Source organism: Phocoena sinus, chromosome 2, assembly GCF_008692025.1.
Source record: "Phocoena sinus isolate mPhoSin1 chromosome 2, mPhoSin1.pri, whole genome shotgun sequence".
In the NCBI taxonomy this organism is placed as follows: domain Eukaryota; kingdom Metazoa; phylum Chordata; class Mammalia; order Artiodactyla; family Phocoenidae; genus Phocoena; species Phocoena sinus.
In genome coordinates this window covers 114586858-114602613 of record NC_045764.1, presented here as the reverse complement: position 1 = coordinate 114602613, position 15756 = coordinate 114586858, and the positions used below count along the sequence as shown (strand labels likewise).

Sequence of the window (15756 nt, the reverse complement as noted above, 5' to 3'; positions counted from 1 at the left end):
CAGAAATATTTATGATTATAAATTAAACTTAATTCTAATGTTTGGTATGATCTTTTAACCATGTTATAAATATTTTCAAAGGTCCCTCTGGGTTCAATTTCTATGGCTTTTGCAAATTCTGTGTGAATAATTACATTGTCGTATAGTCTGATCATATCTTGTCCAGTATTTAGTGATTGTGCCAAAGTGTCTGTTGGAATCTTGAAGCTATAGCCTCAAGGACAGCCCTGGGTTAGAAGTAGACCTCTGCCATGTATAGAAGGTATTGACAGCCTGTATGTGGAAGTGTCCTTTTTGCACAAAGATGTTTCTGTTTTAAGCTCCGCCAAGATTAGGCAGCTAACAAGCTTAGGCAAAGCCATTAGGGCTAGTAGAAATGATTTAAATTAGAATAGCAAACCTTTACCATTGGGAACAATATTTGCTTTAAAAATAATTTTGCTGTAAAAATTCTCATACTTTGTATGATGTCAAAATATGTGTTTCAGTCTTAGGTTAATTGAAGTAAGGTCTCATTAATTTTAAATGGCTCTGGAAGTTTCTTTGTACTTTGAATGATTTTTTAGTGATATTTTGCAAAAAGACATGTTTCCATATATCAGCTGTATATGGTTCAGTCTTCTAGATCCCATGCTAATATCTAGCAAATTATTTTAAAATGTACAACTTCTGTTTCTTAAACCAGAACATTGTCACAGTGTTTTCTCAAATATTTAAAAACATAGATTTATCTAAGCATAATTCCTTTCTTATTTTGGTTTTCGTTTTATTTTGCCTAGATATCCCACAGATGAGACCAAAGCCACATTATGTCATGATAAAGAAGGATGCTGAAACCAATGAAGCAATCTATTGTACAAAGGAGCCTTTCATTAAGGCTCGTGTTATTGTCATTCGTTGGCTGGTTTCATTCTGGCTGGAGCCAAAGCCACATACAGGACCTCATATTCCTGGGATGGATGGTGAAGTCTTGCCAAAGAATATTCAGGTAATAGACACATAGAGTAAGCTTTCTTTTATATATAAATTTTATTTATTTATTTATTTATTTTTGTCTGTGTTGGGTCTTCATTGCTGTGCGTGGGCTTTCTGTAGTTGTGGTGAGCGGGGGGCTACTCTTTGTTGCGGTGTGCGGGCTTCTCATTGCAGTGGCTTCTCTTGTTGCGGAGCACAGGCTCCAGGCGTGAGGGCTTCAGTAGTTGCAGCACGCAGGCTCAGTAGTTGTAGCTTACGGGCTCTAGAGAACAGGCTCAGTAGTTGTGGCGCATGGGCTTAGTTGCTCCGCAGCTTGTGGGATCTTCCCGGACCAGAGATTGAACCCATGTCCCCTGCACTGGCAGGCGGATTCTTAACCACTGTGCCACCAGGGAAGCCCTAGAGTAAGCTTCTTAAAGTTAAACATGGCTTTAGGGAATTGTCTGCTGATTTCAGTTGCCTTAGTTGTAGAACACATTTAAAACAAATAATAATGATATTTTCTTTGTATAAATGTATTTTATAAATCCGAATTTTAACAATTATTATAGAACCAATAGTTTTCTTAATAAAAAAATAAAACCTGTAAGGTATAGAAGATAATTTCAGTCACATACAAGTCTCAGCTTATTTCTATATTTTGTTAATTGTAAAGTACTAAAAACATCCTGAATTGTACAAATAAAAATATTCTGAATTGTGCAAATTCTTGAAGTTGGAAACAATTTGCAATCAAATGACCTTCATAGTTCATTTTAGATTTCTAGGTATTCTCAGAGTACTGTTTTAAAGTCCTGTCTCCATCTCATGTCACCTCTTTTCACGAAGAACACTGACTCTAGAAATGCAATGTAAAGTTACACAGCTGTACGATGGAAGGACTAATATTTAAAATTCTGTTATTTTTAATTAACCCATTTCCCCTTTTTTCACACTTCTTTTTCACTTTCCTCTCCTCTCGCAATATGTGTTTTTCCTGAAATTGTCTATATTGCAGAGTTTTAAAAATTATTTTTGTTTTCCTTTTCTTGGATTTCCTCATTTAGTTTTAAAAATATTTTATATGTGTGTGCTTTTTATACATCTTCTTAAATCCTTTAAAAATTAAGTGGAGGTATAAAGTGTGTTCATAAGTGTTCAGAAAATTTGACTTATATTCCCCCTGGCCTTTTATTTATCTGTAGCAGATTATGTGATGTGTTTTCCTCAAAATGTTGTTCTAGGTTCTCTACAAAGAATTTTTAAATGTAGAAACTCTCAAGCAGAACTATTTTATCTGATCCCAGAGCTCAGTAAACTAAAAATTAGAGATTTTTTTAAATTGGGAAGCATATTTGAGATCATTTACACACTTACTTAAACTCTTATATTTTATAGGTGACAAAACTGTGACCAAATATTGAATAATGTACCAGAAAGTAATTTATCATACCACAGAATAGTGCTACTCCTATCATATCATGGTAGTAATTTCTTTATTACTGCCTTAAGCCTTTAACTTTTTCTCTAGGCTTAGCCATCATCTTCAGTCATGGTGAAAATTGTTAAGTTATTAGAATGTAGAGTTTTCTAATATGTATTTTATTTTAGCTTAATTTCTACTTTTTCTGTCACAATTTTTCTTCTATTTCTTTTTTAAAAATAAATTTATTTATTTATTTATTTATGGCTGTGTTGGGTCTTCATTGCTGTTCACAGGCTTTCTGTAGTTGTAGAGAGCAGGGGCTACTCTTTATTGCAGTGCGTGGGCTTCTTATTGCAGTGGCTTCTCTTTTCGTGGAGCATGAGCTCTAGGCATGCAGGCTTCCGTAGTTGTGGCATGTAGGCTCAGTAATTGTGGTGCGTGGGCTCTAGGGCACAGGCTCAGTAGTTGTGGCGCATGGGCTTAGTTGCTCCATGGCATGTGGGATCTTCCTGGACCAGGGATCAAACCCATGTCCCCTGCATTGGCAGGGCAGATTCTTAACTACTGTGCCACCAGGGAAGTCCTCCTTTGTTTTTTTTAAGTTTTTTTTCCCACCAGGGAAGTCCTCCTTTGTATAATTTTTGTCTAAGGTAAAATAGAGATGAATTTACACATTAAAACTTACTGAATAAATATTCCAGAATTAAGGTATTTATTTATTATTGATGAGCTGAGCTGACTCCATTTGGCATTATTCTTTTACCCAGTTTAATTAGTAACTTGTTTGTTCTGCAAACATACTGAAAAATAAACTTAATTGAATAGATGATTAGTGAGTATCACTATATCACTTAGATACTAAGTTATTTCATTGCCATTTAACTATTTAGAACAGATTCTAAATGAAACTATGCATAGATTTTAAACAGTGCTGTAAGTTACTTATGGAATGCTTTGGATTTTGTCAGTATTTGCTATTTGAAGACAGAATATTGATTTAAATGGTTATGATATTCTCCCCTTTTTGTTTTTATTTTAGAGAGCAGCTGCTAGTTTGGTATCCAGAGAAGAAAACAAAAATGATAATGTTGATAAAGCAGATAGAACTACAGAACCTGAGCAGTCTCATTCCAACACAAGCACTCTCACGGAGCGAGAACCTAGCTCTTCTAGTCTCTGTAGTATTGATGAAGAACATCTCACAGACATTGAAATAGTTCGCAGAGTTTTTTCTTCTAAAAGAAGTAATGTAAACTTTGTCACAGAGATATTTCGTCAGGTAAAATACCTCTCAGTATTTTTAATTTGTAATATAGACTTTTGCTTTTAATATTGAATATACTGACTTTAAGCTATTTAAAATTTATTCTTCATGGAAATGTTTTTTAAAGTTCATATTTAGTATTTTGGTTTATTACATCTAATTCTTTAATATTTTCAGTTATTTATATTTTTAGTTTATGGTAACTTTAGTTTAATAATTATCCCCTCCCCTCCAATATTCCTTCTGTTATCAGAATAATTTTCTTAGTGACTCACTTTGCGGTTTGAAACTTTTATTCCTACCATTTGATTAATAAATTATAGAAAAATTGTTATCTTTCACTCTAAAATCAATAAAAAGTGGTTTATGAATATAAGAAGCGATGTTTTCATTGTCTTTATCCTCCCCTTGGAGGCTCAGTTTTGTCCTTTAAGGCATTCTGAAATTAAATTTGCTTAAGGCAGATATTATTTGGGGAATAAAACAAAGAAAGAGAGGGAAGGAAAATGAATAAAAGCTATTTCACATAAAGATAGCTAGAAATTCCTAAATGCACATTCTCAATTACATAGAAATTTTTATGGGAAAATAAACCTTATGAAAACCAATCATTTGCTCTTAATAGCAAAGGTACTTTTGCAGGTAAACATCATTGAGTTTTGTAGCTGAAGGGGATCATTCAAGTCTCACAGCAAGTAAGTGGTAGATCCAGAACTAAGACTCCCAGATCCTGGTTCCCATGTCAGTGCTCTTTATTCTGTGCCACAAACTTGCTGTAGCTTTGGCAGTGATTCTTAGTTGCCAAGTTTAAGGTTTGTGTTGACAGAATATATGACAAATGTGAAAGGAAAGATATTTGACAAAAATGGTTGGAATATTTGTGGGAAAATTTAAAGCTTAAAGAACTGTTCAGGTTTTCTAGTTCTTGAGTCAGTTTGAGTGTGTTTGTTTTTCTAGGAATTTGTTCATTACATTTGTTTTTAAATACATTCTCTTACAAGCTTTTTAATCTCTGGGGCATATATAGTAATGTTTCCCCTTGTCATTCCTGTTAGTATTTGTTCCTTGTTTGTTTTTTTTCTTGATGATTCTTACCAGAGATTTGTCAGTTTTATTAGTCTTTGCAAAGAATGAGCTTTTGGCTTTGTTGATCCTCTGTGTTTTATGTTTGTTTTCATTAATTTTTGCTCCTTGTTCTTTCTTTCTGCTTTTCTTGATTTTATTTGATGGTTCTTTTCCTAGCTAATTAATTAGCCTCACATTTTTCTCATATAAGTATTTTTGAGGCTATTAATTTACCTCTTAATGCTGTTTTAGCTACAGTCTACAAACTTCCATGTATAGCATTTTTGTTATTATTCACTTATAAAAATTTTCTAATTTTCATGTTAATATTTTCGTTGACCTATGAGTTATTTAGCAGTGTCTGTCTCCCAAACATATAAGATTTTTCTAGTTTTCCTTTTTCTTACAGATTTCTAATGCGATTCTTTTGGTCAGAGAATATAGTCTGTATAATCAGTATGTAGTCAGCCTCCATAAACGTCCTGTGTGTTAGAAGAGAATGTATTCTTTCCTTTGGAATTCATGATTATTAAAGTCTGTTAGATCAAGCTTATTATTGCTTTAGTCAACTTTTCTATATTCTTAAGATTTTTGGTTAGCTTGACCTCACAGTTATGGAGAAGGGTGTATTAAAATCTTATATTCTGATGGTGATTTGTCTATTTTTTCCTTGTAGTTCTATAAATTTTCCTTTATGTATTTTGAAGCTTTGTAATTAAGTACGTACATATTTATAATTTTATATCTTTTTGGTGAGTTAAGCCTTTTATTTATGGCCCTTTTCATCTGTAGCAATTATTTTTGCTTAAAGTCTACTTGTACTAGTCTACTTTATCTACTTGTACATTAATACCACTTTCTTTTTATTATAATTAGCCTCATGTATATTTTTTTAATCCTTTTATTTTCAGCCCTTTTATATCATTACATTTTATATGTCTCTTGTAAATATGGTTGGATTTTAAAAAATCTTTGTCTTTTAACTGGAATATTTATTATAATTACTGATATGTTTGGATTTATTGATATATCTTATTTTGTTCTTTTTATTTTTCTTACGTCTGTATTTTTTTCATAATTCTCTTATTTTTTGCTTTGTTTTTAATTGATGTTTTTTCATTCTGTATCCTCCTCCTCCCCATCACTTGGTTTGAAAGTTTTACTCTATTCCTTTTCCTTTAGTGATTACTATATAAATTTTAGCATACATACTTCACTTTCCAAATATAAAGTTAGTGTTTTTTTTACCCTCTTCCTAATCAATACAAGGATCGTAGAACATTATTACTCTGATTTCTCCCCCTAACTTATATACTGTTATTACCAAATAATTCAGTTCTATTTTGCATGCTTGTATTTTAACTCCAGTAATCTTATTATTCTGTGCATTCAGTATTGATTTACATTTAGTTATATTCATCACTTCTTTTGATTATGATTTTTCCCTTTTCAGATCTTCCATTTATTGCATTGGCCAAAAGGTTTATTTGGTTTTTTCCATAAGATGGCTCTAGCAGCACTTAGTTGTTTTTAACTTCATTTGAAACAGTTTTGTTAGATTATATGTGACAGTTGTCATACCAGTGTGCATTTAAAAAAAGACTTAGCAAAATTGGTGAATTTTTGTGTAGCCATTTTAATATTGAAGATAGAAGAAAAAAGCAACATTTTCAGCATATTATGCTTTACTATTTCAAGAAAGGTAAAAACGCAACCGAAGTGGCAAAGAGAAGATTTTTGCAGTGTTTGAAGAAGGTGCTGTGACCTATCAAACAAGTCAAAGTGGTTTGCAGGGACTTCCCTGGTGGTCCAGTGGTTAAGACTCCACGCTCCCAATGCAGGGGGCCCGGGTTCTATCCCTGGTCAGGGAGCTAGATCCCACATACCGCAACCAAGACCCCACACACCACAACTAAGACCTGGCGCAGCCAAATAAATAAATAAATATTTTTTTCAAAAGTGGTTTGCAAAGTTTCGTGCTAGATATTTCTCACTGGACAATGCTCTAGGGCATGGGTAGACCAGTTGAAGTTGATAGCAATCAAATCAAGACATTAATTGAGAACAATCAATGTTATACCATGCGGGAGATAGCCAGTATACTCAAAATATCCAAATCAAGCATTGAAAATCATTTGTACCCACTTGGTTATGTTCATTGCTTTGATGTTTGGGTTCCACAGAAGTTAAGTGAAAAAAAACCGTGACTGTATTTCCACATGTGATTCTCTACTTAAATGTAATGAAAACATTCCATTTTTAAAACCAGTTGTGACGAGGGATGAAAAGTGGATACTGTACAACAACGTGGAACGGAAGAGATTGTGGGGCAAGCGAAATGAACCACCATCAACCACATCAAAGGCCGGTCTTCATCCAAAGAAGGTGATGTTGTATATATAGTGGGATTGGAAGGGAGTCCTCTATTATGAGCTCCTTCCAGAAAACCAAACAATTAATTCCAACAAGCACTGCTCCCAGTTAGACCAACTGAAAGCAGCCCTCGACGAAAAGCCTCCAGAATTAGTCAATAGAAAAGGCATTATCTTCCATCAGGATAATGGAAGACTGCATGTTTCTTTGATGACCAGGAAAAAACCATTACAGCTTTGCTGGGAAGTTCTGATTCATCTGCCATATTCACCAGACACTGCACCTTCAGATTTCCATTTATTTAGGTCTTTACAAAATTTTCTTAATGGAAAAAATTTCAATTCCCTGGAGCCTGTAAAAGGCACCTGGAACAGTTCTTTGCTCAAAAAGATAAAAAGTTTTGGGTAAAAGATAAGTTTTTTAGGCAACTTCAATCATGAAGTTGCCCAAAAAATGGCAGAAGGTAGCGGAACAAAAGGATGAATACGTTATTCAATAAAATTCTTGGTGAAAGTGGAAAATGTGTCTTTTAGTTTTACTTTAAAAACCGAAGGCACGTTTTGGCCAACCCACCCTGCTTGAAGTTCATCATTTAGAATTTGCTTTTGGATGCCCGTTGCTTTCAAACACAAGATTTTGCTCTGAAAATGTCTTTATTTTGCCCACATTCTTGAAATACTTTTTCCCCTGGACATAAAATTCTAGATTGACAATTAAAATGTATTATTTTCACCTAGTACATTTCGGACACTCAGATGCTTTCCCACTTTTCTGTTTTACATTGTTGCTGTTGAGATGTCAATCAACAGTTGAATTCTTAGTGCAGTTATCTTTTCTCTGGCTCTTTTTGTACCTTTTTCTAGCGTTTGGCATTTTGTATTTTACTGTGGTATGTCCAGGTCTAGATTTCCTTTTATTTATTCTTCAGAGGATACTTTGGGGATACTGTAATTATGGATTAGTATAATTTGACAATTCTGGAAATTTTTCAGCCATTCTCTCTTTAAACATTGCCTCTGTCCCATTTTTTTCTTGCCTTTCAAGATGTGTGTTAGACCTTCCCACTTCATACGTCTACTGACCTCTCACATATATTTTCCATCACTTTGTCTCTCTGTGCTGCATTCTGGATACTTTCTTTCTAATTACAGCTGTTTCTAGAAGTTGGCCAGTCTGCTTGGTCAATTTTATTGTCTCTAGTTCATTACTTTCATTTTATGTATTAATATGAAACTTAGTTATTTTATATTGATTGATCACCCTAATATTCCTGAGGTCTTCATAGGTCTGATTCTGCCATATTTTGTTTCTGAATGCTCCTTCTCATGATGCTATATTCTCTTGCAATATCTTGTAATATTTCTTGCACTATTTTGTGATTTCAGAAATTCAGAACTTTGATTCTGAGCTTTTGCTGTTATGACTGTTTCTTGATTTGGTTTGTTAAAGGTTGATTGCTCCAGAGAGGAATTGCATTTGCTTCACATAGATGCAAGGAAACACTTCCAACTTCATTAAACTGAATTCTTGATTTGAAGTTTAAGCCAGCCAGATAATAATGAATGTACAGTATAAACCTGTATTAAGACTAGCTTTTGGTTAGTGTCTATGACAAGATTCCTGTTATCTACTTTGCATCTAAATATGAGCAGTTTTCCTTGCAGACTTTTAGTGAGGTGGGTTTATTTCTAATTCAGCATCACACTGATGATATATAGGTCTTTGGAATCCCATATTTGTTTGGAGGTTTCCTATTGTTCTTCCTTCCTTGCCCCAGTAGTTCCATAAAAGTAATTGGTTTCATTCAAAGTGCAAGTCAGCTTTATTGCTACACCTAAGACCTCTCTTGAGTTTGGACTTTATGTAGGTTTTCATTTTCAAATATTTCTTCCTATTTTATGGCTCATCAGTGCATTTAAGAAGATGAAAGTTTTTTTAAAAATGTATTATTTTTGTTTTTTTAGTTGTAAGGTTGGTCAGGTTACCTGGTCCATGACACTCTTGGAAACAGAGTTCCCCTTATTGTGTTTTTTATGATGCTCTTTATATTTTCATTTCTAAAAGTTGTATTTGGTTGTTTTTTTAATATCTGTCTAGTCATTTTTTGCAGTGGCTTATTCTTTGTTCATATTTTCGCTTTCTTCTTAATTAAAATGTATTAAAATACTTATTTAATATTCCTTATTCCAGTAATTCCAGTAACTTAAGTTTTTGCAGTTCTGGCCTTGTTGTTTCTGTTTACTCACCCTCATTTGTTTTGGATTTTTGTGTTAAGAGCTTACATTTCTTTGGAATTTTGTGCAAATTACTTTGAAACCTGGGTTGAAGGATGTGTTTCTCCAGAGAGGATTTGCACTTGCTTCTCTCAGGTGTTCAGGGGTCCTGTCAACCTTGATTTACTTTAAATTACAATTCTTAGCTTATTATTCTTCTCACTTTGCAGCTCTCAAAGTTAGGTGATGGCCAGCCTGAGAAAATGAATTTGCAGGGAAGGCTGTTCTTATCTCATATTCCCCTACCCCAAGTCAACAGACAAGTTTCCTCACTGACTCTTCTCTGGAGTCAAGTTATTTTCTTCCCTCCTAGCTCACCTTTGTATTGAGGATATAGCCTTCATTGTTATCAGCTGTGAGTAGGATTCTGCTCTGTCTCGCCCCTCTATACAGTTGGCCTTTTAAACCAAAGCTCTGGAGGCTGTCCAGGGCAGCACCCAGCAGCTGCATTGATTATTTGCCTCTCTAGATTAATACTTCCATTTTGTTCTAGACTCAGAATATCCTCACAAGCTGAGCCATTCTTTTAAAAATGTATATTATATTTTTTTGTGATAATTTTTAGGTGTTCTGTGCAGGTAGATTCCAGGATATCTTTTTTTTAAAATTTTATTTATTTATTTATGGCTGTGTTTGGTCTTCGTTTCTGTGCAAGGGCTATCTCTAGTTGCAGCGAACGGGGGCCACTCTTCATCGCGGTGCGCGGGCCTCTCACTATCGCAGCCTCTCTTGTTGCGGAGCACAAGCTCCAGACGCGCAGGCTCAGTAGTTGTGGCTCACGGGCCCAGTTGCTCTGCGGCATGTGGGATCTTCCCCGACCAGGGTTTGAACCCGTGTCTCCTGCATTGGCAGGCAGATTCTCAACCACTGCGCCACCAGGGAAGCCCCCAGGATATCTTTTTTATGATATTGCTGGGAACTGAAGTTCTCTGAGATGTTATTTTTATTGTAACAGCTATTTTTTTAAAGTGATTTTTAAGATAAAACTTAAGGAAAAATAATTTTAGGATGGTGACTCCAATGAATCATTCATGTTTTGAAAAGAAATCAATTTTGAAGATTAGATTGTATTAGGAAAGCTATTTTTACCTGCTTAATACTGATGATAAATTTGTAAAATTGAGAATCTGTGTAATAGTTTCTTTCCTGATTTTGAAGGCTCATATGTTCCACAATGTATTATATTATAGTATAGACAGAAATATTCCATTAATTATCAGGTATATGGGCATAGAATGATTTTGCCCTTAGCGATCCCAGCTAGAGCACAAGTCCTTTATAGGTAAATAATTTTAGTAGAAATGTCTCTACTTTTCATCTTTCAAATAATTTCATCCTCATAGCCGTTATACTTACTGTTTCCCTATCTGAACTTTTGTCCTTCAACCTTCCCCTGTTTCCTCTCTATCCTTCCCGCCTGGCTACTCAACCTTTAGGTCATAGCTTAAATGTGTCTACACTAGAAAAGTCTTCCATGACCACCCTCACCAATTCACCCACCCACCCACAGACAGGTGGAAGCACCTGCCCATACATGTGCACACAAACACACACACACAGTAAGTACCTCTTTTTTAATGATGTTTTTGAAAGCTGTACTCTTCTTCATAGTACCTCTCCTGAGTTTTATAATTATTTTTTTGAATGTTTGTTCAATTTTGATCTTTCATATTACCCTCCATGAATACTTCTCTTTCTCATTCATCATTGTAGCCATAGTGCATGGCAGTGAGTTAGGAACCTAATAAATATTTGGTGAATGAATCAAGCTCAGTAACTGTTGAGTGCTGGGCACTTTGTCAGTCCTAGCTCAGGGCTAACATGTATTTCTAGAAGCTAAGTCTTGAGCTAATTTGTCATATAGCTGATAATGTTTTTTTTAGGGCCTGTTTAATGATTGTGAGTTCTATCTCAGATGAAAGTATTTATATTGTTACCTATCTTTAAAACAAAGATACAACTGTAAAACATAAATGCCCAAGTTATTTGAAATGATAAAATTGTTCTCCATATCCAATAGAATAGGCATAAATGGACTCCAGACATTAACCCTCTATTTCATAAGGAAACCCATTTATTGTGCTTTATGTTGTTAGTACTTGGAGGGTACAGTGAGGAGCCCCAAGTACTTTGATATGAGGTAAATATAACACATCAAGAGTTTAACCTTTAAAAGCACCACAGATTTATTTTATATGTATGTAAATTTAAAAAATATAAACATACATACATATGCCTAATTTTTTTCCGAAGTCAGTGGGTGGCAAAGTATAATCTGGGGCTCATGAGAAATATCCAGGATCTTTTGAGGTTCATAAGGTCAAAACCTTTTTCACTCCTGTTGTTTCACAAGTGTACTGTGAAGTTTTCCAGAGCATACCTGACATGTGATACTGTATCAGATTTAATGTAGAAGCAAGCAGATAAGAGAATCCAACTGTCTTCTATATTAAGCTAAACATTAAGCAGATTTGCAAAAATGTAAAATAATGCCACTCTTCTTTTAATTTGGAAAATGTGTTATTTGTGTTAACATATAGCAGATTAGGGGTTCTGAGACCAAAATGCAAACCACTGCTTTAAGGAGACAAAAAATTCCCAGGTCTGCTAAATGCTCACTGTATTTGATTAAATTTTAAAGAATGTGTCTGTCACAATCTGGGTTAATTAATTAATAATGGAAGCACATTAAAAGAATAATCAGAGACCAACATGTTTTGTTAGTGTTTTTTCATTGAAGAAGAGAGGCTTAGCTACCAGTAAATCAGACCCCATTGGCAAAGCCAATTATTAGAAAATTGTGTATACCAGGTTATCTTAAGCTGATACCATCAAATGTTTTTTTCCATCTCCTATTGTTTTGATTCTTCCTCCATGTAGTTGTCTGGTTATGTTGTTTTATGGTCATAGAACCATAAAACTGGAGATGACCTCATGCAGGTTTGCTGAGCACATTGATTCAAATATTCTTGCCTATGATGACAGTTTCCCTTATTATCAATTAATACTGATGTCTGATTGTGAGTGGTTCTTCTTTGTAGAAAGATAAGGTGCCAATATGGATTTGAATGTTCTGGTCTGAGACAACCATTTCTCATTGTAAATGTATAAAATGGCCCTCTAGTTTTTATGCATCAGATTTTTAGCCATGGCTAACATCAGTCTTTCCTCAAGATCCTTATTTAGGGTGTCAGCAGAATCAGTGTAGGGGCCTGTAAGGACAAATGTCATACATATACACTCCAGTCTTTAGTAGATTCATCCAGCCACTTGGGGTATAGTGTGATAATTTATGCAATAATGAAAATCTTAACTCTGGATCTAATATTTTTAAAATTAGTAAACTTTTTCTTAGACCAGTTTTCAGTTCATAGCAAAAATGAGCAGAAAATAAAGCGAATTCCCATGCTAATTTTTTTTAAAGTTAATTTTTCAGTATCTGAGAATAGAACTTTTTGGAGATTATTTGAGGTATTTTTTGTTTTGTTTTGGTTTTTAAATCTTTAAGGAAGGCCGAGCTGTTGCTTCAGTTGTAAAATAGTCTTAGAGCAGGCAATGATGATCAAAATTATGTCATTGACCATTAAGCTGCTGGAACATGAGAATGAGAATTTGGAAAGGGTTTGTTAGATGGAGGAAAGTAGTAAGTAACGTATTGGGTTGGCCAAAAAGTGCCTTCGGTTTTTAAGTAAAAATAAACGACATTTTCCATTTTCACCAAGAACTTTATTGAACAACGTCTTCACCCTTTTGTTCCACTACTTTCTGCCATTTTCCAGGCAACTTCATAATTCCATCTTCCCAAAACGTTTTACCTTTTTGAGCAAAGAACTGTTCCAGGTGCCTTTTACAGTCTTCCAGGAAATGGAAATTTTTTCCATTAAGAGAATTTTGTAAAGACCAAAATAAATGGAAATCTGAAGGTGCAATTTCTTATGAGTACGGCAGATGAATGAGAACTTACCAGCCAAGCTTTAACAGTTTTTGCCTGGTCATCAAAGAAATATGCAGTCTTGCGTTAGCCTGATGGAAGATTATTTGCTTTCTGTTGACTAATTCTGGACACTTTTCGTCAAGTGTTGCTTTCAGTTGGTCTAATTGGGAGCAGTACTTGGAATTAATCGTTTGGTTTTCTGGAAGGAGCTCATAATAGAGGACTCCTTTCCAATCTCAATATACACAACATCACCTTCTATGGATGAAGACCAGCCTTTGGTGTGGTTGGTGGTGGTTCATTTCGCTTGCCCCAGGATCTCTTCTGTTCCACATTATTGTATAGTATCCACTTTTCTTCGCCCATCACAATTTGTTTTAAAAGTGGAACGTTTTCGTTATGTTTCAGTAGAGAATTGCATGCAGAAATATGGTCAAGAAGGTTTTTTTCGCTTATGTGGAACCCAAACATCAAAGTGATGAACATAACTAAGCTGGTGCAAATGATTTTCAGTGCTTGATTTGGATATTTTGAGTATCAACAATGTTGATTGTTCTCAATTAATGTCTCGATTTGATCGCTATCAACTTCAACTGGTCTACCTGACCCCTGGAGCATTGTCCAGCGAGAAATCTCCAGCACGAACTTCACAAACTATTTTTGACATGTTTGATAGGTCACAGCACCTTCTCCATATACCACAGAAATATTTTTTTGCATTTCACTTAAGTTTTTACCTTTCTTGAAATTATAAAGCATAATATGCTGAAAATGTTGCTTTTTTTCTTCTATCTAATATTAAAATGGCTACACAAAAATTCACCAATTTTGATGTCTTTTTTAAAATGCACGTTGATATGACAGCTGTCACATACAATCTAACGAAATTGTTTCGAATGAAGTTAAAGACAACTAAGTGCTGCTAGAGCCACCTTATGGAAAAAACTGAACGAACCTTTTGGCCAATGCAGTAGTTTGCTAGGGAATCAATAATAGCAAATAAATAAAAGGATTACCAAAGAACATTAAATACCCTATTGATATTACACATTAACTTTTCATCGTTATCTCAGGAACCTGATTTTCTTGGCTAGTTTCAATCAGATAAAGTCATTTAACCCCACGATTATTATTAAATACACCTACTGATAATTCTAGAGTAGAAAGTGGCAGGTTTTAGGTAAAGGTCTTGGATTTTTAGTTGAAATTAATAGGTGGTGGTTGTAAAAAAAAAGTCAAGTTCTATTTGTAAAAAAGTAAAGTGAAAACGTTAACACATAAACAGAAACATGCATAAGGGAAGGACTTTGGATAGTGAGATTAAGAGTATTTTTATTGCTTTATGTATGCAAGTATGAATTGTATAAAAAAGTTTTTTTTTCCACGTGACAATGTTTTTGTGATGCGGAAGATACATACTTTTTTAAAACTTACGGCAACCTGAAAGTACCTGAGGAAAGAATAACTGTAAGATATTCTTTTAACTTTCTAAGTATTTTTTGCCTTATTATTTAACTTGTATAACTTTATATATGTAAAATGAGAGAAGAAAGATGTAACTTTTTAAAAAATACTCTTAGAAAAGCTAAGTTGCCTCATTACATGGTATTTTTATTACTTCTTAGAGTCATAGTTTTTGTTTTTTGATTAAAATCTTTTTATCAAAATTCATTTTAATGTTAATTTTAAAAAGCCTAATAATATAAGTTACAAAAATGTGATTTATTATGAAAAGGTGTATTTACATTAAGCTTTTAGGAGCATAGTTACAAGGAGTATGTTCATTCTGAGATAGTACAGTTGTGAAACAATTCTTTGCTCCTTGTGCTGGAAATCAGTATCTCCCTACCAAAAGTATTTCTGTCTTAATGTATTTACAAATTATTTGGAGACAAAAGGTTTCTTTCTGACCATGAATTGGTTGACTTTAACTCTTTAAAAATCATTTATACCTCATATTTTATAACAAGATAGAAATGTATGTGTTAGTGGTTTGTGTCAAAGTAAAAGGTATCATTATCTATATTCTCTCTTTTTTTTTTTCACTAGGCATTTTTATTACCAATTTGTGAAGCAGCAGCTATGAGAAAAGTGGTAAAAGTATATCAAGAATGGATCCAGCAAGAGGAAAAGCCTTTGTTCATGCAAGAGCCTGAAGAAATTGTGATCTCATCTTCAGACTTACCATGCATTGACAATGTCACAGACCATGATATTTCAATGGAAGAAGGAGAAAAGAGAGAAGAGGTAAAATAAGACTTACGTATTTTAGTATGTTTAATAGATTAGATTTTCACAGAGTGAGATAATACAGGATAAATGGGAAGATAAAGATACCTTTGAGTACACAGTTGATCCTTGAGCAACATGGGTTTGAACTGTGTGGGTCCATTTATACAAGGATTTTTTCAATAGTATTGAATAAGTACTACAGTACCACATGATCCATAGTTGGTTGAATCTTTCA

At 34.1% G+C, this 15756-nt stretch overlaps 1 protein-coding gene across 9 annotated transcripts in view; it reads left to right on the top strand.

Annotated features, from left to right (window-relative positions):
• The window catches only part of RALGAPA1 (Ral GTPase activating protein catalytic subunit alpha 1), a 220641-nt gene that overhangs the window by 63780 nt on the left and 141105 nt on the right, over positions 1-15756 (top strand). For all 9 annotated transcript variants that reach the window (XR_004348438.1, XM_032622552.1, XM_032622551.1 and 6 more), the window contains exons 9-11: positions 780-988; positions 3420-3659; positions 15339-15536. Coding sequence is in view for 8 of the 9 variants with exons in the window: in XM_032622552.1 (XP_032478443.1) it covers positions 780-988; positions 3420-3659; positions 15339-15536 (647 nt within the window). In the remaining variant the exon portion in view is untranslated. The remainder of the gene's footprint in view (positions 1-779; positions 989-3419; positions 3660-15338; positions 15537-15756) is intronic.